At 37.7% G+C, this 22,566-nt stretch overlaps 1 protein-coding gene across 1 annotated transcript in view; it reads left to right on the forward strand.

The window, feature by feature from the left end:
• The window catches only part of LOC121193753 (protein APCDD1-like), a 56,009-nt gene extending 34,821 nt beyond the window's left edge, over positions 1-21,188 (forward strand). The window contains exons 2-5 of the mRNA XM_041056212.1: positions 8,967-9,150; positions 9,393-9,918; positions 16,675-16,996; positions 18,111-21,188. Of these exons, the coding sequence (XP_040912146.1) occupies positions 8,967-9,150; positions 9,393-9,918; positions 16,675-16,996; positions 18,111-18,562 (1,484 nt within the window). The 3' untranslated portion in view covers positions 18,563-21,188. The remainder of the gene's footprint in view (positions 1-8,966; positions 9,151-9,392; positions 9,919-16,674; positions 16,997-18,110) is intronic.
• Positions 21,189-22,566: the final 1,378 nt, after the last annotated feature.

Consider the following 22,566-nt stretch of genomic DNA (forward strand, 5'->3'; position numbering starts at 1 on the left):
AGGCGTTTTTTTTCGACCAAAAAAAGTCAAAAAAAATTTTTCACCTCAAAATGTCATAAAAAACGTCATAGTATAGTAAGGCGTTTTTTTCGGCCAAAAAAAGTCAAACATTTTTTTGACCTCAAAATGTCATAAAAAACGTCATAGTATAGTAAGGCGTTTTTTTCGGCCAAAAAAAGTCAAAAAAATTTTTCACCTCAAAATGTCATAAAAAACGTCATAGTATAGTAAGGCGTCAAAATCGGCAAAGAAAAGTCAAAATTTTTTTTGACCTCAAAATGTCATAAAAAACGTCATAGTATAGTAAGGCGTTTTTTTCGGCCAAAAAAAGTCAAACATTTTTTTCACCTCAAAATGTCATAAAAAACGTCATAGTATAGTAAGGCGTTTTTTTCGGCCAAAAAAAGTCAAACATTTTTTTCACCTCAAAATGTCATAAAAAACGTCATAGTATAGTAAGGCGTTTTTTTCGGCCAAAAAAAGTCAAAATTTTTTTTGACCTCAAAATGTCATAAAAAACGTCATAGTATAGTAAGGCGTTTTTTTCGGCCAAAAAAAGTCAAACATTTTTTTCACCTCAAAATGTCATAAAAAACGTCATAGTATAGTAAGGCGTTTTTTTCGGCCAAAAAAAGTCAAAATTTTTTTTCACCTCAAAATGTCATAAAAAACGTCATAGTATAGTAAGGCGTTTTTTTCGGCCAAAAAAAGTCAAAAAATTTTTTCACCTCAAAATGTCATAAAAAACGTCATAGTATAGTAAGGCGTTTTTTTCGGCCAAAAAAAGTCAAAAATTTTTTTCACCTCAAAATGTCATAAAAAACGTCATAGTATAGTAAGGCGTCAAAATCGGCAAAGAAAAGTCAAACATTTTTTTTTTCCTCAAAATGTCATAAAAAACGTCATAGTATAGTAAGGCGTTTTTTTCGGCCAAAAAAAGTCAAAAACTTTTTTCACCTCAAAATGTCATAAAAAACGTCATAGTATAGTAAGGCGTTTTTTTCGGCCAAAAAAAGTCAAAAAATTTTTTCACCTCAAAATGTCATAAAAAACGTCATAGTATAGTAAGGCGTCAAAATCGGCAAAGAAAAGTCAAAAAAAAATTTTCCCTCAAAATGTCATAAAAAACGTCATAGTATAGTAAGGCGTTTTTTTTTCGACCAAAAAAAGTCAAAAAAAATTTTTCACCTCAAAATGTCATAAAAAACGTCATAGTATAGTAAGGCGTTTTTTTCGGCCAAAAAAAGTCAAACATTTTTTTGACCTCAAAATGTCATAAAAAACGTCATAGTATAGTAAGGCGTTTTTTTCGGCCAAAAAAAGTCAAAAAAATTTTTCACCTCAAAATGTCATAAAAAACGTCATAGTATAGTAAGGCGTCAAAATCGGCAAAGAAAAGTCAAAATTTTTTTTGACCTCAAAATGTCATAAAAAACGTCATAGTATAGTAAGGCGTTTTTTTCGGCCAAAAAAAGTCAAACATTTTTTTCACCTCAAAATGTCATAAAAAACGTCATAGTATAGTAAGGCGTTTTTTTCGGCCAAAAAAAGTCAAACATTTTTTTCACCTCAAAATGTCATAAAAAACGTCATAGTATAGTAAGGCGTTTTTTTCGGCCAAAAAAAGTCAAAATTTTTTTTGACCTCAAAATGTCATAAAAAACGTCATAGTATAGTAAGGCGTTTTTTTCGGCCAAAAAAAGTCAAAAAAATTTTTCACCTCAAAATGTCATAAAAAACGTCATAGTATAGTAAGGCGTTTTTTTCGGCCAAAAAAAGTCAAAATTTTTTTTCACCTCAAAATGTCATAAAAAACGTCATAGTATAGTAAGGCGTTTTTTTCGGCCAAAAAAAGTCAAAAAATTTTTTCACCTCAAAATGTCATAAAAAACGTCATAGTATAGTAAGGCGTTTTTTTCGGCCAAAAAAAGTCAAACATTTTTTTCACCTCAAAATGTCATAAAAAACGTCATAGTATAGTAAGGCGTCAAAATCGGCAAAGAAAAGTCAAAAAAAATTTTTTCCTCAAAATGTCATAAAAAACGTCATAGTATAGTAAGGCGTTTTTTTCGGCCAAAAAAAGTCAAACATTTTTTTCACCTCAAAATGTCATAAAAAACGTCATAGTATAGTAAGGCGTTTTTTTCGGCCAAAAAAAGTCAAACATTTTTTTCACCTCAAAATGTCATAAAAAACGTCATAGTATAGTAAGGCGTTTTTTTCGGCCAAAAAAAGTCAAACATTTTTTTCACCTCAAAATGTCATAAAAAACGTCATAGTATAGTAAGGCGTTTTTTTCGGCCAAAAAAAGTCAAACATTTTTTTCACCTCAAAATGTCATAAAAAACGTCATATATAGTAAGGCGTTTTTTTTGGCCAAAAAAAGTCAAACATTTTTTTCACCTCAAAATGTCATAAAAAACGTCATAGTATAGTAAGGCGTTTTTTTCGGCCAAAAAAAGTCAAACATTTTTTTCACCTCAAAATGTCATAAAAAACGTCATAGTATAGTAACGCGTTTTTTTCGGCCAAAAAAAGTCAAAAAATTTTTTCACCTCAAAATGTCATAAAAAACGTCATAGTATAGTAAGGCGTCAAAATCGGCAAAGAAAAGTCAAAAAAATTTTTTTCCTTAAAATGTCATAAAAAACGTCATAGTATAGTAAGGCGTTTTTTTCGGCCAAAAAAAGTCAAAAAATTTTTTCACCTCAAAATGTCATAAAAAACGTCATAGTATAGTAAGGCGTTTTTTTTCGGCCAAAAAAAGTAAAAAAAATTTTTGACCTCAAAATGTCATAAAAAACGTCATAGTATAGTAAGGCGTCAAAATCGGACAAAAAAAAGTCAAAAATTTTTTCGCCTCAAAATGTCATAAAAAACGTCATAGTATAGTAAGGCGTCAAAATCGGACAAAAAAAGTCAAACATTTTTTTCACCTCAAAATGTCATAAAAAACGTCATAGTATAGTAAGGCGTTTTTTTCGGCCAAAAAAAGTCAAAAAATTTTTTCACCTCAAAATGTCATAAAAAACGTCATAGTATAGTAAGGCGTTTTTTTCGGCCAAAAAAAGTCAAAAAAAATTTTCACCTCAAAATGTCATAAAAAACGTCATAGTATAGTAAGGCGTTTTTTTCGGCCAAAAAAAGTCAAAAAAATTTTTCACCTCAAAATGTCATAAAAAACGTCATAGTATAGTAAGGCGTCAAAGTCGGACAAAAAAAGTCAAAATTTTTTTTCACCTCAAAATGTCATAAAAAACGTCATAGTATAGTAAGGCGTTTTTTTCGGCCAAAAAAAGTCAAAAATTTTTTTCACCTCAACATGTCATAAAAAAACGTCATAGTATAGTAAGGCGTCAAAATCGGCCCAAAAAAGTCAATTTTTTTTTTGACCTCAAAATGTCATAAAAAACGTCATAGTATAGTAAGGCGTTTTTTTCGGCCAAAAAAAGTCAAAAAATTTTTTTTTTAGTAAGGCGTTTTTTTCGGCCAAAAAAAGTCAAAAAATTTTTTCACCTCAAAATGTCATAAAAAACGTCATAGTATAGTAAGGCGTCAAAATCGGCCAAAAAAAGTCAAAAAATTTTTTCACCTCAAAATGTCATAAAAAACGTCATAGTATAGTAAGGCGTTTTTTTCGGCCAAAAAAAGTCAAACATTTTTTTCACCTCAAAATGTCATAAAAAACGTCATAGTATAGTAAGGCGTTTTTTTCGGCCAAAAAAAGTCAAACATTTTTTTCACCTCAAAATGTCATAAAAAACGTCATAGTATAGTAAGGCGTTTTTTTCGGCCAAAAAAAGTCAAACATTTTTTTCACCTCAAAATGTCATAAAAAACGTCATAGTATAGTAAGGCGTTTTTTTCGGCCAAAAAAAGTCAAAAAATTTTTTCACCTCAAAATGTCATAAAAAACGTCATAGTATAGTAAGGCGTTTTTTTCGGCCAAAAAAAGTCAAACATTTTTTTCACCTCAAAATGTCATAAAAAACGTCATAGTATAGTAAGGCGTTTTTTTCGGCCAAAAAAAGTCAAAAAAATTTTTCACCTCAAAATGTCATAAAAAACGTCATAGTATAGTAAGGCGTTTTTTTCGGCCAAAAAAAGTCAAAAAATTTTTTCACCTCAAAATGTCATAAAAAACGTCATAGTATAGTAAGGCGTTTTTTTCGGCCAAAAAAAGTCAAACATTTTTTTCACCTCAAAATGTCATAAAAAACGTCATAGTATAGTAAGGCGTCAAAATCGGCAAAGAAAAGTCAAAAAAAATTTTTTCCTCAAAATGTCATAAAAAACGTCATAGTATAGTAAGGTGTTTTTTTCGGCCAAAAGTCAAAAATTTTTTTCACCTCAAAATGTCATAAAAAACGTCATAGTATAGTAAGGCGTCAAAATCGGACAAAAAAAGTCACAATTTTTTTTCACCTCAGAATGTCATAAAAATTGTCATAGTATAGTGAGGCGTCAAAATCGGCCAAAAAAAGTCAAAAAAATTTTTCACCTCAAAATGTCATAAAAAACGTCATAGTATAGTAAGGCGTCAAAATCGGCCAAAAAAAGTCACAATTTTTTTTCACCTCAAAATGTCATAAAAAACGTCATAGTAGTAAGGCATCAAAATCGGACAAAAAAGTCATACTTTAGCATGACCTCAAAATGTCATAAAAAACTTCATACTATAGTAAGGCATCAGAATCAGCCAAAAAAAGTCATACGGCCTCCAAATTTCATTTAATATGGTCATAGTATAGTCAGGCTTCATAATAGTCCAAAAATATTCATACTTTAGTATTGCCTCAAAATGTTATTTAATTTAATCAACAAAACAATTTGAAGAGCTGTTGGGTGCCGAAAGAGCCGGCTCTTATTAGTTAGTCAAGTCAAATATACATAGAAACAACAGAAACTTTTCCAAAACAGACATTCTCAAGCACCAGCTCTGTCTTTAAAGTTGTTTTACTGTACTTACTTAGTTCCCACCTCTGGATTTAGTTACTTTAAAGTCCTTCAGAGTGTTGTGTTATTTTCTCTACCCTCATCAAGTCCTGCATGGTCGCTGCCAAATTCTGAGATAACACAAAGAACAGCCCTTTGTCTGGTCTCTGCTCTGGCACTTCTGGATTTTTTTTTCTCTTCCCATAAATGATGTGGAGTCTCTCTTCTTGTCAGGGGTCCCAGTGCTTACCTCACCAGTGGGATCAGGCCAACTGGAAATGTTCTCTGTGGTTTAGAGCTCTGGGAGTTTTGTGGGCGCTTTGATTCAGATAGAGAGCAGCAGTTTGGGAAAGCAGCAGCAGCAGCAGCAGCAGCGAGGGACCAGAGGAGAGGGTTCGAGTCGATCCAGTCTGATTAATGCCCTAATGAGGGAGGAGGGTTTTTTTCAATTATTTGTAAAGAAAGCTATTGGGAGAAACTCCCACTACTCACATGTTCAACACTTGTTAAATGAGTAGAGAAGGAGACACATGACGCTTCCTCTTAAAAAGTAATTTTACAAACTGGCTACACATAACCTCCTTTTAATTATTTCCCCATTTATTTCCCTGCAAGTCTGTTTTCCATTTTGAGCTGGTTCACTTTTGGCTTTGATCTAATATAACTCTTTGTAAAAAAGATTTGTAACTGTGTTTAAAATTGCTGTAAATAAAGCTCATGTTTCATTATAATTTTCCTATTTTCACCAAGCCACAAGTGATTCTTAAACAAGTGTTGGTCTGATGCAGCTGACTCTGGATCAGCTCTATCGCTGCTGCACAGTTTGACATCAAATCAAACGAGCGAACATGAGACGCAGCATTGCTTCATTTACCCATGTCTGCCATTAAAAACAGAAAAATACAGCACACGCTTATTTTTTAAAAATTTATTGAAGTTATACACATATTAGTTTACTTGTCAGTGCTCCGCAGCTTTTTATGTGAGAAGAAACAGGAAAGTCTGCAGTTTGTTTGAACGCTGGGAAGGAAACTGACGCATTTTTTTAGATACAGGAGATACGTTTTTAGATTGTAGAGATTGATTCTGAACCATTTCAGACTTCTTTATTCAACAGCACAAGCATTTGCAAACTAAATTCCTGAAATGCTTTATATGCATCCAAAATATTCCACTGCATCTCTGTTAACATGGTCGTAGATTACTCAGGATTCCTCGAAAGCTGCACAAAACATCAGGTGATAATCCCGGTCCTGTTGTCAAGCAGACATCACTTGTCTGAATTTTTGGAGCTTGTCAGTGTTTTGGTTGAGGCCCTGAGTTAAATGTCTCAACTCAAACATGACTTAAACTGAATTATTCCCTTCAGTTAATACTGTGTGTGAATGGACTTGAAACAAAATCTTTAATATCCCCAAGAAAAAAAAAATCTGTTCATCATCACTAACATAAAAGAATCAGTTTGTTATTGACTCTTTTCAGTCTCTGGTGTTGTTTGAGGGGCTGAAATGACCTAAAATACATAACCAGACTATCTCAAGAGAATAATGTCCACTCACAAGCTTTTTCTGGAGCTTCCAGCCGTTTCTCATCTTCAGGGACAGGGGTCAACAATGTCAGCCATATATACATGACCACCTGTTGTCATGTGACCGAAGCACCACTCTTAGATCATGTGATGAGAACTCCATCTGCAGAGGAAGAGAGAGATGTGGTTGATAAGACAGCTGTTGGTTGAACTTCAGGTTAGATGTTTCCGTTTATTATCGTAGCTATTGTCAGTGTCACTAACAATTATTTTCATTATAAATTAATCCAGTCAGGTTTTCTTGATAGACTGATCAGTTGTTAAGGCTGTAAAACGTTTGAAAATAGCGAAAATTAATCAAAAGTCTAATGTGACATCTCCAAATGAAGAGCTTTGTCTGATTGACAGTCGAAAGGCATTCAAAATACCGAATCAACATTCATAGATGACTAAAATCAGCTAATGTTTATATGTGAGAGGCGGGAACCAGTGAAATTTAAGCAAATTTAGGTTAGTAATTGTTTCATAATGTTGATAATTTGATAAAGGTTGTAATTTAACCAGCTGCAGTTGTTTATATGCTTGTATTTTTTTCACTTTTGAGAAAAATGAATGAGTGTGCATCTGTTCCATGCCTACAGTCACACATTTGTTTTCAATATGGCATTTGTTTTGTGCATTTGTGTGCGGGTCTGTGTGTGTATGTGTGTGTGTATCCTGCCCTGAAATTCACCTGTCATGAAACCTGCGGTGGTCTTTGACCGGCGGAAACGTCAGTGAGGTTAAAAGTGTGTTTGTATTACACATCACAGCAGGTTTCCTTTTTAAAATCACACGTACTCACTGGTAGTTTCTGCTCTGCTCATTGTGAAAACAAGTTGTTGGCAGCCACTCAGGGTCTTTCCCTCTGGTCCAGGCCGACTGCAGGTGCAAAAAAAAAAGAAAAAAAGCCTGTCACACACAAACACACTCACACATTTAACATGCAGCAAACTATGAGGCCTTCTCTTTGATTTTTAACACAGCTCCAGCCAGCAGAGCAGCGTTACTAATGCCGCCAGCTGAGTCCGGGGATCATGTCTCCCCACTGTCCAGTGTTTCCACTGAGGAACGCTGTGATGTGGTGATTTACACACGAGCCTCGGCTAACACACATAGGAGCTGCCTCTCTGGGTGTAAAACAGCTGGATGGATCTTTGTTCTTCATGGGGCTTTTGGCTCCTTTTAATCAGATGTTTTTGTTCCTCCGTTGGTGTTATTAGTCTCAAATTAAAAGCGCAGAGGCGACCGCAGCGGCATTCCTCGGTGTTAAATGATATTGCCAGGCAAGTCGGGTCTGATAGAAAAAATTTAATGCAAAGTCTTCATATTTCAAGGTAGATTTTGATGATATTAGAGTATTACATGGAATAAATCCTCCCTGGAATGTGAGCTTCAGGGCTTTTCTTTGGCTGCAGGCTTTGAAAATGCTTTCATTTCCGATATTTTATCCCCTTAAGCTCAGCTCATTGTTGAAGGTATTGTTGTTTCATGTGGTGCTTCGAGGCAACGCGGACAGGATAGGAACTGAGAGTTTTCGAATTGCCGCTCACGTCCTTTTAACTTTGCTTGCAGCTTGATGTCAGAGTTTGTTTTGGTGTTTGTTCAAGTGTGATGTGAGGGCAGAAAGTAGCTTGTTAGTTCTTCTACTTTGGCATCCAAGTTTTGCCTTTTCCTCACATGATCAGCTAATATTAACCCATAAAGACTCAGCTCATACCAGGTGTTGGAGGTCACTGATAAAGCCCTGTAATCCCTGGGTGATGACATGAGTTAAAATGACTGAAATAAACCCTCTAAACACTTCAAAGAGGCATGGTATATTGAAAACATGAGATCTAACTTAAAGCTAAAAAGACCACTGCTTTTTCTTTAGGATCTGAATGTAATTAACTTTCTTATTAGCTGCCTTGAAAAGAGTTATGCCTCATTTATTAGGATGTAAAGCTCTAAAAGAAAAAGCTCTTCCAAACTAAACAGATTCTTCAGTTGTTAATTCAGCATTTCAACCTCGTGGCAAACAGCTCAGGTTGACACGCTGCTGTATGGGACTTCTAGCATCAATTATCGTCAGCATTGTCATGTTTATGGTTTGAATTTTTTCATTGTCAACTTATAGGATTTCAATGCGCACACATAACCATAACTGTCACTCAAAGATAAATAAATGAAAACTCCTATATCCCTAAAATTGGAAATTCTTTAACTGGAAAATTATTTGAATCCTTGTCAGCAAACTCGAAAACATCTTTGTAATACCTCTCATTCCCATCTCTGCTTCCTCATCATGAAAGTTGCTCGCCTTCTTTCAATCCTGAAATGTTCCCATGTAAGACACAAATGTCATGGATGAAATCCATTTTTATATTGCTTTTTTCCAAACAAGCATCCCAAAAAAAGGGGGAGTCAATGAGCAATCTCCACTGTTTAAGTTAAATCTTCATTGTCACTGATGTTCTCACAGGCTGGGCTGAGGGTTCCTCTCTTCACTACTCAGACGGACGCTCCAGCCGCCTCTCCCTGGAGAAAACCTTTGGCCGGTCAGGTAAAGACTCCCAGTGCCACCACATGTTGAAGCACCTTCACAATGGAGCCCGCATAACTGTGCAGATGCCTCCCAATGTAGAAGGTCACTGGGTGTCCACCAGGTAAACAACTATGAACTTATGTTTTCTGTACATCCTTATTTTTATAGGTTTTGAAACAAGGGCATTAAAACATGACATGTCCTAAAATAGTTTAAGGGATAGATAATGCTTTTTGGGCCCGTCCTATAATAGATAGATTAGATAGATCATTTTTCCTTTCAGCTTTCTTTAAATTTCTACAAAGACTCTAAACAATAACTGATGTGCAAACTGTTCCTGAGCTCCTGTGTTTTCTGTTGCAGCTGTGAGGTGAGACCAGGACCAGAGTTCTTAACGCGATCCTACAGTTTCTACTCCAACAACACCTTCCAGGCTCACCAGTTCTACTACGAGGACAATCACTGCACCAAACCCACCTACACTCTGGTAATTCGGGGTCGTCTGCGCTTACGCCAGGCCTCCTGGATCATCCGCGGCGGCACAGAGGCGGAGTACCACCTCCACCGTGTCCAGATGGTGTGTCACACAGCCACCGTGGCCAAAGAGCTCAGCCAGAGGCTCAACCACAGCTGCCGAGGGGCAGTGAAGGGTCCCTGGGAGCCCAATGTGATCTACGAACTGTGGAGCGAGGAGGGCGGCTACGACTGCTCCAGGGAGCTTAACTTTGCCATGCATGAGCTGCAGCTGCTGAGGGTGGAGAAGCAGTACCTGCATCACAACCTGGATCACCTGGTGGAGGAGCTGTTTCTAGGAGATATCCACACCGAGCCGTCGCAGAGGCTGTACTACAAGCCGTCCAGCTACCAGACCGCCCTGCAAAACGCCAAGGTCAGTTCCTTCTGCCATTTTTTTTTTCAGGGGAGCTGGAATTTTGTAGACGGATTGGTTTTCCTCCTGTAGGAGTTTGCAAGATGAAGAAGTTTTGTGAGATGATTACTGGGATAGTAAGCAAGAAAAAACAGAATTGTGCAACACAAGATTATGCTTAATGTTTTAGACATTTCTTCAGTATTTACTTTTTGCTACTTTCTTGTCAAATGAAGGATAGTTTCATCTGCTTAGGCCCCTGAAAACCAATTCAAATGGGCTGAAAGAGGGAAAATAAATGTTTGGTTGAACTTCTCACAGACTCTCGATAGACATTTCTCTGTATTAAGGGGTCACAAGCTACAATGGTAGTGATTTAGATATTTGCATACTTAACTTAAAGGTGCCCTGTGGAGTTTTCTTTTAAGCAGTCAAAAGTTATATTTAGATTCAGTGTGTATCCTGAAAGTCTTACATATATTCGTAAACCTCTTCTTTAGTCTTTTTCTTCATTTTTGTGCATGATGCTGCCACCAACTATCAGTGGAGTGAAATCTTTGGCATGCCTGCAAGCACGTGAACTTTAACTTTAAGACCCACTGATAAAAAATATTGCTCCAGCTACAGCACTCCTAGTGGTCAAAAACTCCACAGGGTACCTTTACGTTTCATTGATTGAGCAGGATTCATGGTCGTTTGATGCGAGGGCAAAGAGGGAATTTAAGGTAAATGTTTGTTTCTTTTTGCCAATTAAAACTGCAGTTAATGATAATCAAACCAACCATTGACCTATTGGAATGTCTGTACTCAAGGTCTCACAAAGTTTGTTTTGGCCCGGGGAGGGCTGCAAATGGACAAAAAACCCGCCCTGTGCAGGTGCCCCCCCCTCCCCGACATACTTACAGTACGAGTCACCAGTGCAAGATGAGAACCCTTCCCACCTGCGAACTGCCTTTTGTGTTCTTTGGAACGTACGACCAGGTCAAAGGAAGGGTTTTGTGTTCTGTCCGGAGTGCGCGGCTCAGGGAGTAACCTCTGCTGACCTCCACTCCCACTGTGTGGAGCCTCTGCTCTGCAAAGATCACACACACCAAAAACATCTTAAACAGACCTTAAAACCGACCGTAAAACAATATTTGATAGTAAGTCTTTAGATTTTAGAAGTGTAGCCTGCTGGAATCTCAATTTATAGTAATTTTCATTGATTAAGAACTTGTTACAGTCTATAATCTCCACCTACCTGTGACACCAAATAGCTTAAAACTTTAAATACTGATGGATCAAAATCAAATTAAGGATCAGTGAATGTCAACAATCATGCCCTTAGAGCCTTATACACTAAACATTTGCACTTGTGGAAACCAGAAACTATGGATATGCTGGTTTCTTCTCCCATATCTAGCCTTAGAAAGAGCCCTTTCTTCCCTCCGCTGTGCTTACGGGATGTAATTTCTCTATTTACACTGCTGAACAGCAGTTTCGCCGCTGGATGAAACCCTAGAGTGATGTTTTCACTGTCACCATCCACGGAGATTACAATGAAATCCTGTTCGGGTCTGTTGTCTAAATAAACATCCATTTGTACGGGGATGATGGGGCTTGGTGTTGCTGATCAGAATGTAAACTGTGTGTGGAGTGAGGAGCTGTGATCAGACCAGCTCCCCTGTGGTGCTGTAATGACCAGAGCTGCTCTCCTTAAGCCCCTCTAGCCCACAGAGGCGCAACGTGAAACCCGGCCTATCTCTGGGAGCGATCAACATGTGGTATTCCTAGAATTTGGAATCATGCGGCCATATGAATTATTCCAGAGAGCACATACCAGGACTGATTTCATGCATGCCTGAGGCTCAAATCAACGTGTTGCATGTGCTCTATTTCTCCTCCATCTTTTTTGAATAAAAAGTAATATATCGGATGTTGGTGGAGCTGTAACTCGCTTTTAGTTGCAGTTAAACATAATTACAGCATTGCCTTATAAAGTCAGTTCACCAAATTTACAAATAAACCAGTATCTCATTTCTGGTGGTATCCAACCATGCTCTGTGGTGGAGAGTAACTAAGTACCTTTACTCAAGTATTGTACATTAGTACAGATTTGAGGTACTTGTACTTTACATGAGCATTTCCATTGTATTCTACTTTTATTTCACTGCATTTCAGAGAGAAATATTGTACATCTTCATGTAATATCGCTAGCTGATAATTGCAGGTCAGATTACGTTTAAAAATTGATTCACGTTTGTTAGAAACTACCCTGACATTTATTAAACATTGCAAAACTTGAGTCAGTACTTGAGTGAGTCTGAGTCTTTTGTCTTTTGATCATTTTAGTACATTTTTCTGCCAACACTTTTACTGAAGTGAAGTTCTGAGTTCAGGAATTGTCTTACTTTCTCACTTACATAAGTAAACAATCACCACCGGTGAAGCAGATAGTTTTCCTTTAACTTCCTGAGATTTGAGATACACACGTCTACAATTTCTGCTGCCACCCCACTTCAGTGGAGGTGAATGAAATTCCACTTGTGGTGCTCACAGCATTTAAAAAATTGCTTTTAAAAATTAACAGCAGCAGCATCTCTTTCCAGAATCAGTGTCCAACAGTGTTATTGTGCATAATCAGAAGAACATGCTGTTAATAGTTTTCATTGGAACCATTTCTTTGGCAGAAAGTAGGTCCAGTATAAACTGTTCACAGTGTGTTTTTTTGATTATCGGGATTAACTGGGGCATTTTTTCTGGCAGGAGATGATGCTGTTGATGGTGTTCTTTTTTTTTTTTCCAAAGCTGCACTAATCAATGTTTTTTATATAAACAATGGTTCAAATAACTTTGATGTTAAAGGTGTCAATGTTTTGACAAACTCACAGACTTATCATCCTACTCTCTCTGTGGCTCTGTGGAACATTTTAGCTTCTTTCAACTTGTTTTAGTTTTACGACCTGCAGCTTTAATTTTTCGGTTCAGTCACATCAACCTCTTTAAAAGTAGCAGCTAGCTGTTTTTTTTTAACATAAATGCATTCTTATTCTGACCACCTGATACAGACCCAGCACCAAGTAAAAAAAATGGTTAAAAAAAATACAGCTTTAAATTTATTTTTTTTTTTTTTTTATGCTGTGAGCAACTAAAGTGAAATTATACTGGCCTCCACTGTATCCAGCTGAAAGCTAAAAACTCTTAAGCAGATAACTCAAAACCTCAGCACCACCAGCATTATTTGCATGCATATTTGCATGGCTAGATCCCATTGGAGATAAATGAGGAAATATGTTATTTTGTAATTTGGTTGAACTGACCCTTTAAGGTTGTTAATATGCTTCAATAATAATACAAGCAGGGATTATAGGCGTTTTTGGACATCTAAATGTTGAGTAATTTTATAGATTTGGTCAGTTTTGAGTCCAGTTGGTCATCAGCTGAACACATACAGTAAATTAGGTTATAAAATCTATATTTTTCTGGTGAACATTAGTAGAAAATACCTCACTCCTTCCTGCACTGAGGTACTCTCAGCATGACCATTTCCAGAGGTTGTAATGGTTTCTTTTTCAGGGATTTTTTTATTGCCATGGTGACTATCCAATCCATTAATCTTAAGCTGGGTACCCAGAGCTGGTCGCAGTCCACAACATTTGCTGGTGCCAGCAAATTGTGGTTATTGGGCGGATCTCAGCAGTGATGCAAGGGCAAGGCCGCAGACTTTGTTTTTAACTTTGTTTTCTCTGTTTTTTGTCGCCTGGTTTGCTGCTGCGTCACTGAGGCAGAGTAATGGCCACTTGATAATGACCCTTGTAAGGAAGCGATCTGTGTTTTTTTCTATGGCTGTTGTTGGTGAAGTGTCTCAGTGTTTCAGCAGTTATCATGTTTTTACACGTATCCCTCATGCAGAGGCTCAGTTGTGAAGATGCATTATGCCTTCCTGAGTTTTGTTTACGTTATGTTAATCCTATAAGCCCCTAAAATACATTTAAACGTTGAGCAATGAAGCCAGTCAGTGTAAGATAAGACTCTTGTTATGAATTCCTGATAAGTCATCTTACAGGAATGATGCTGGTCAAGCTTTAAGGATGCCAACACAGAGAAACATGGGTGTAATGTTTATGCTAACACCAACAGGTTTCTAAAGAAGCATTTTAAAACCTGGTGTTGTTTCTGTTCCCCGTAAAATGTTGGCATTTGGACGTTGTCCTCCTCTGAACTGTGGCGCTAATCCCCAAAATGCCCAAATGAAAGAATAGTTGCCAAACAAAGCAAAATTCACTTCTAATTCTCCTTGATCTGCTGGCCAGTGTAGTAAAAAAATGAAATGAATTAATGTAATTTTATATGAAGCTAAGACAGTAATATCCTCCCTCATTTCCTCATTTTTCTTTAGTTCCAGTAAGGGTATAAACTGCTTTGCTTCCAGCAAAAACTGTGTCCAACTATTCTAGGGCTTAAACAATATATCAGTTGATTCAGAACAGCTCACAGATGAATAACTGGCAATGACTTTGATAATCAGTCAGTCATTCAAATCATGGTTCAAGAAAAACATTGCCTGGTTCCAGCTCAGTTTAGCAGATCTGCAGTTTTTCTTTGTCTTAGATTGTTCAAACAATTAATTGATGATTCAGAAGAATTAAATAAAAAATTATCGTTAGTTGCAGCCCAAATCTCTTGCCACGTTTCTTTGCTGAGGGGCTGACTTATTTTACTTCAGATATCCCTACAGGTCTTACTGAAGGAGAGATGTCAAGGGAAGACGATGTGCTAATATGAAACTGATTGTAAGCCTTGAGTTCAGTTTAACGCTTCCTGTGATTTTGTTTGCTGTCAAGAGTTGAGAAAATACACATCTGGGCTCTAAGACAGAGCTGAGGTGATGCAAGCAAACTGCAACCCCCATGGCCATGAGAGACTTTTTAACCAAGGCAAACACTCCCGTCTGAAACCTTAAAGATATAATTAGACATTTTGGGAAGTACACTGAGAGTTAAATGAGATGATACCACTCTCATGTGGGCTTTTTTTTTAATTAACAAAAAGCATTTGTTTGTTCAGAATTTGCGTTTGCTTAGAGGAAAGCCTAGTGATGCTGATGACATACAGCTAAACCAAAAATGGGTACAATTAAGGTGAGAATTACATTTAGGTACTGAAAATTATATTAATTTACCTAAAAAAATATCTGTATCCAGCAGTGGATAACCTTAAATGGTACAAAGGTAAGCATTAAACTGCCCAAGACAAAAGTATAGGCTACCAAAAACTAAAAAGAAAAAAAAAAGAAATTGGTAAAGTACACCCTCTGACACATTATAAGGACAATATGTTTTTAAAATTTCCAATTGTTTTTTTGTTCTATGCTTTTTATTTGTTCCAATCTTAGAAACGCTGAGACGCTGAATTCTGAAAATTTGAATAGCAACTGGAAAAACAGAGGTGTTCCAAAACTTTTGACCAATAGAGTTTATGATGTATATGTATGCAAAAATATACAAACATATTTTGCTCGCTGCATACTGTATTCATTACTTTTGCCCCTCTACATGCATATTTCCTACTCATATGCATAAGTGCTGAGATACGCACCAGTGTATAAAAATACACTGCTCTCTCATGCACACAGTGCTGGATTCCCAGGAGGCCTCTCTTCCAGTCGTCCCATTAACCTCTCACTCAGAGGCGGTTATAGAGCTGCACTGGGATTATCTCATCTGTGGGATGTAGTGATACTCCTGCCCCCCACCCCCTCCACTCCCCTTCCTCTTTAGCATTCTGCATTTCTTATTATTTAAACTCCCCATAAATCTCATGCAGACTTAATGTTGTCTGGGAAAAGAGTGACTGGGTCAGGAAGGTTAGGTCTTAAATTCTGACCACCCTCAAATAACAAAAACTCCTCCGCCTCCCTGGAGTTTGGTCCTTGGAAAAGATTTTGTGGAATATAGCATGAAGGCTTCCAGCCTGGAATCCACCAGGACTTCAAGTCTTTTCAGCAGCCAGAGACGCACAGCTGTCCTGTCTGTGGATACTATGATCACATGCTGCTCCGGGGGCTCCTCTAAACCAGAAATTATGTGAATTGAATATGATTAATGGTCATTAATGGATTTACAAACCCTCTTTTGTCAATAACAGGGTGAATAGAGGATGTCCTAGTCTTGTTTGTGTGGAGCATGAATTCTGGACTTGCTGCTTCCTGTGTCAGGGCTTTTGTTTGACCAGACATCTGTCTTTTACTGTGAAATGATGTGATCACTCTGAGAAAATGCTGGAACCTTGTCTGGCTTCCAACACTCCAGAGGTTCAGGCCGAAGGAAATAGTTTTTCCTCCCTCACCTCTGAACAGATGCCAGCCGTCACAATATACTGGTGATGGATTACTAAAGTGCTCCACACTGACAGTTTTCATTGAACATGCCGGATTTTTGTACCGTGATGTTGAGTGGCAACTTGAACTCTTGAAGCAGTTTACAGCCTCAGCAGCTTTTTGATTCAGGTTCATCTGTAAACTTCAGGTCCTTTACCTGTCCAGATGTCCTGCTTTCAATTCTGTGCTAGTCACATCATATTAATGATTTTAGTTTTAAAAAATATGACAACACCTGGCCAATGTAACATCTCCCAAGCCAAATTGTCCTTAAATTTTATCTGTAAATCAGCAGTGTTCATTTTAATTGCTTGTTGAAGTGGTAGCAGTGGTTTATTCTTAGATTTTAAAATATAAATTTTTTATATTCTCTTTATAATAACATTCATTGTAACATCTTCCTCTGTCTTTATGTCCAGAACCATGACCACGGCTGCATCGCCTGTCGTATCATCTACCGCTCTGATGAGTTCCACCCTCCCATCCTGCCTCCGCGGGCTGACCTGACTGTGGGTTTATATGGTCAGTGGGTGAGCCAGCGCTGTGAGGTCCGCCCTGAGGTCCTTTTCCTCACCCGCCACTTCATCTTCCATGACAACAACCACACCTGGGAGGGCCACTACTACCACTACTCTGACCCTGTCTGTAAACACCCCACCTTCACCATCTACGCCCGCGGACGCTACAGCCGAGGGCTTCACTCCACCCGAGTTATGGGCGGGACAGACTTTGTCTTCAAAGGTAACTGGGTGATATTCTCTCAACTCACTATTCTGGGAGGTTTTTATTAAGTCAAGATTTCATTGAATTGCTCATGTCTGTTCGGTAAATGTGAAGCTACAGTCAGGAGATGGTTACCTTAGATTACCATAAAGACTGGGAGCAGGGGGAGCAGCTTGCCTGGTTCTTTCTTATAGAAACAAAATCTGTGGGATTAAATCTGGATTTAATAAACGATATATAATCTGTAAATTAGTGATCTACAGAGCTGCTGGTTGGTGGATTTTATTACCTCCAGACACGCAGGCTAACTTTTTCCCCGTTTCAAGTCTTTATAGTAAAGTGAAGCCTTACTGGGATGTTCCTGTTTATTACAACCTGGCTTTTAGTTGCATACGTTTGGTCACTGTATATATTTATTATGGTAACACTCTACTCATTAATTATAATTTTAAATCTGGGAACTTGTTATCAAGCAACAGGAGCAATGTTATCAGAATAAATACAAACAATGGCCAAAACTAACACCCAAGCAGAGAGGGCCTCATGCAAGATCGTTTTCAGGTTCTTATCCTGAACTTTTCACATTTATCTCTGTGACGTTTGAGCATATCGTTCCAATCAGACTCACCAAACTCTATGTAACTATCATAAATCACTGGTTTCGGCCTGATGAAAACCACCTGTTCATGAGCAGGTGTCTGTGCATGATGTTACGTCATGAACATAATCAGCGAGCCAAACATAGCCTTTTTTGTTTCTTGTTTGATTCACAAAAGTGTCACACAGGAGATAGAAGAATTTCACACTGCGCAGCTTCATGTCCCGCTGTCAGACGTCAGCAGAGAAAAAGATGACAAGTTTGACACTGTCAGTAGTTTTATTGCCAAAACAATTAAATTAGAAAATATTAATAATAGAGTTGGCAGTGGCATATCATCAGAGCAAACTCGTCTGTACCACTTAAGAACACATCTGTTCATGGGAGTGGTTCTTGCATGAGGCCCATTGTTTCATAGACTTGTGTAATTTAAAGTTTGATGGTGTCTGTTGCACCATCAGACTCTAAACCTTCAGCCACTACGTCTACCTGCGACTGGAGCCAACAGGTCTTCTCATGTCTTCCTTTCTGTAGTGAACCACATGAGAGTGACGCCCATGGACTTGGCCACCACCTCCCTCCTCAACGTCTTCAACGGTAACGAGTGTGGAGTGCAGGGGTCCTGGCAGGTCGGGGTAGAGCAGGATGTCACCGTAACAAACGGATGTGTGGCTCTAGGCATCCGGCTCCCCCACACAGAGTATGAGCTCTTCCGCATGGAGCAGGACACCCATGGTCGCTACCTGCTCTACAACGGCCAGCGCCCCAGTGACGGCTCCAGCCCGGACCGGCCGGAGAAGCGGGCCACATCCTACCAGATGCCCCTGGTCCAGTGCTCGGCGAGCAGCCAGCCGTCCGACTACAGCCACGTGGACGACGACGACAGGCCTTCACCACGTAGCAATGGCTGCACAGGATGGCACACATGCAGCCAGAAACACGTCGCCGTGGCTTTGGTTGCGTTCTCCGTGCTCCTTTTCTGGTGAACCTAGAGAGCAGTATGGACTTTTTCCACATAAAGACACAAGACAAGTATGTGGACTACAAGAGCAGACTGGGAGACTGCTTGTTAGAACAACAAATGTAAACTTTTAACTTTACCTTTCTTGTGAGAATGAGGATGAAAATTGGTGCCCCGGATCCTCTGAACTCCTCCCCAGCTACCAAAGACTCCAACACTGCTGCACCACAGAAACTGCACTTTACAGTGGAACCACAGGTCAAAGTCTCTGTGTTTCCACAAATATACAAAGATGTCTATATATCCACACAGACCTGAGAGTATGTTTTATACAGTGTATTTACCTACAACTATCAAGTCATTTCTTGGTTTGGTGCTGCAAGAAAAGAAAATATGATTTGATTCTTGGAAACGTTTTCTACAATGAACTCTGACAATAAGCTCCTTGTCTTGAGGAGATATGCTTGTGAGTCACTGTTTACAGTAAAAGGGAACTACGTCACTTGTATTAAAGCAACTTCTTTAAATATAGCCTGAACTGAGCAGCGGTTTTCTGTCATCTATTCCACATAAAGATCATACTGTTGTTTTGGGTTTTTTTCGATACAATAAAACATTCATCTGCTGGTAATTATCTCCTGCTCATAGCTACATCTTCACTGGTTGACACTTGACCTTGTTTCCACTGGGGCTATTTTTGAAATTATGTCCTACTCAGATTGGGGAAAAACTGTACCTGGAAAATTGGCATCTACACAAGAGTTGCCTCAACAAGTGAAGACTTGAGATACACTGTAAAAACGGAAAGATTATTAAACCAACTTAGGACATTTTACTTTCAAATAGTACTGGGTAATATGGCTAAAGTCAATAAAATATTAATTAGAATATCTGATATCAGTGTGGTAAATATATGCAAAAACCACATGAAATAAATCACTGCAACAAATTTTGTTCTATCTTTACATGTGTAAAATATTAGTTTTAAATTACAATTTGTTTGGAATCACAGGAGCTGCAGCAGAGTTTTGTAAAACATTAACACAATACGGCTCCACTACATACCATCATCGGAGGATACTAAATTTTCACCTGGTCCTTTGTACAATCCATAGCTGTTACTTGCTTAATTATGTCACAGTGAAGCTTTGCGTTTATACATTTACACACTTTAAAAACATAAATTCTTTTTATCAAAATCTGGCACTTTGTGGGCATTGTGTGCTTCACTTTTCTTGTCTGTGAATGTTCTCATTCATCCAGGTCATAGTTCTCTCTTTGAAAATTGAAAATCACTTTTCTTGGTTAAAGGAATAAATGTTACCAAAAAAAAAAAGACCCAAAATTCATGCATTCAGCTCCTGCTTTTTTGGGGGGGTGCTAGTATGGTCTAACTTCATGATAAATCCATATGAACACATACATACATACTAACTCTAAAGCAGGCTCTGAGTATGACATGTTCACACTGCTAAAGTGACAAAATGAAGTATACTCAATCAGACAAAATAAATACAAAATATGTTTGTTTTTATGTGTTAAGTGTAAAATGATTAAGTATAACAAATTTATTTCCTACATTAAACTCTAAAACAGTATTCGAAGACAGTGTAGTATGGAATTATAAAAATTATATACTATCATTTATTTTGTAGCAGTCAATGTAAGACATTACTGAATAAATCCATTAAAAAATCAAACAGAAAAAAAAACTATTTTAAATCAGTTTTCTTCAGTAATGCTTTACATTGACTGCCACAAAATAAATGATAGTGTATCATTTTTTAATCATGAAGTTAGACCAAAGCTAGCCCGTCCCCGGAAAAAGCAGGAATACAGTTGTGCTAAGAGGACATTGATTGAGTTGATGTATCAAAGTGTGGGATAACTGTGTCTGTACTATAAAAGTTCTTTTTTGCAGTAGGTCCGTCATATCAAAGACAAAAACAAAGAGGACCGAGGTCCAATCGGGAAGTCTTTATGTTATGGTAAATATGGTAAATTCCAGGGTTTTTTTTTTTAATTTGAAAAACTTAAGTAATTTCTTAAAACTGAAAAAAACTCCCTCAACAAATTCACCACCTTACACGAATAACTGTATTAAATCTGTGTAATCAGTGTGAAATAAGGACAGCAGGTAGATTCTGGTAATTACCTGTCCAGATGTGTGGCTTCCTGAAAAAGTCCTCCAGCGAAGAATCTGTGAAAGGAAATAAGAACAGATTAGTGCTCTTTGCTCCTCCAGGTGGTTTCTGAATTTGAGAGTGGAATAAATCTGAAATACCTCCACTGGGAATATGGCCATCAGGTTGCGGTACATTATCAGCAAACATCACTTCCCCAGTGGCATCACAGAGGTCACAGGGAAGTCTTCATGTCATCACCACCATCACCCTCCGGATCGTGGACCCAGGACCTGTCTGGGTACTTACCAGCATGCTTCTAGAGCACATTATCAGAACTGTGTTCAACGGAGAAAGGACACACAGGCCACCACAGCGTACTCTGTTCCTACAATGGAGAAACTAAATGACAATACTTTCTTAGGGCCTGTTCGTTCAGTGTACCCAGACTAAAGAATCTGTATTAGGCTCCAAGAAATGTCTTTGTAACTGGAAACATGTAGAAGATTAAAGGTTTGATACTCCTCAGTGCTGATCTGTTATGTACAGTAACAATCCTGCTTTTATAGTACATTTTGTATATTATACATACTGAATATTCAACAGGGAATGTATTTTTAATCCTTTTATGAGATTTTATGGTGCCCAATGGAGCATTTGAAATGCCTCATTTTTTTTTATGGATTTAGGGAGTAGATGTGTATGGGAGTTATACACGGAAGCTGCCAAGGACAACCAGTCTGTGCTGGAGTCCACTGAACAGCTGAAGGCAAAACCCACCTTCATACTGGTAACACTAGTTTTGTTAATTTTTCTTACATTTATCTCAATTTTCTACAGCAGTTGTGAGCAGTTTACCTCAAAATCACAACAAAATCAAATGGTGTGTCCTAAATCCATATGAACACATACATATATACATACATACAAACTCTAAAGCAGGCTCTGAGGATGTGACATGTTCACACTGCTAAAGCGACAAAATGAAGTATACTCAATCAGACAAAATAAATACAAAATATGTTTGTTTTTATGTGTTAAGTGTAAAATTTTAAAGTATAACAAAATTTATTTCCTACATTAAACTCTAAAACAGTATTCGAAGACAGTGTAGTATGGAATGTGGGCACGCAAAATTTTGGGGCAGTTCAGTTCAGTCTGTTGAGTAAATGATTCCTACTAGAGCTCAAAAAATCCTAAATTTTAAGGCCAAAATTAGAAAAGTATAAAAATCTAATAAAGATAAACAAAGCGACTTAAGTTTTCATCTTGTTAAAGATCCTTTAAACTTAGCTGTTAACGAGTTAGGATACAGAATATTGAATGAAACAGTCAAAAATCTCTTTGACATCTGTGTACTGCAATTTCTTAGTGCTTACGGGTCAAATTCTATGCAATACCTATATATATTTTTGTTTCTAATTAGAAGACAAAGGTATACTGTCACAGTAAAGCATGTAACATGTAATTCTCCGTCTCCTTAGTGCCCAATCAAAAGAAATCCAAAAAAAATTCCAGTGGTCTTTTCCCTCACAACCCTGTCCTCCAGGAGCCAGCATGAATCGTATTACCGTATGCTTTAATAAAATGATTGCAGGCTTTGCTTTTGGGGAAAATCAAGCATCTCGTAAAGGAGGTTCTGTATTTTACCCATCAGGCTGAAAATGAGTTAAGGGCCACATGACCACAGCAGACTTTGTCATCTAGACATATGCACCAACAATGTATAACATTACCTTGGAGAAACAGCCTCAAAAAACACTGACACCTCAAAAAACACCAATATACTATCTCCTCACGGTCCATTCTGTTTGTGCTGAGGAAAATACGGCTTTCCTACACAGCCCTGGTTCTGTAAATGGTACACAAACGGACTAATCGAGCCACACAACACTATTCCACCCAA

Source organism: Toxotes jaculatrix, chromosome 14 (assembly GCF_017976425.1).
Source record: "Toxotes jaculatrix isolate fToxJac2 chromosome 14, fToxJac2.pri, whole genome shotgun sequence".
Taxonomy (NCBI): domain Eukaryota; kingdom Metazoa; phylum Chordata; class Actinopteri; family Toxotidae; genus Toxotes; species Toxotes jaculatrix.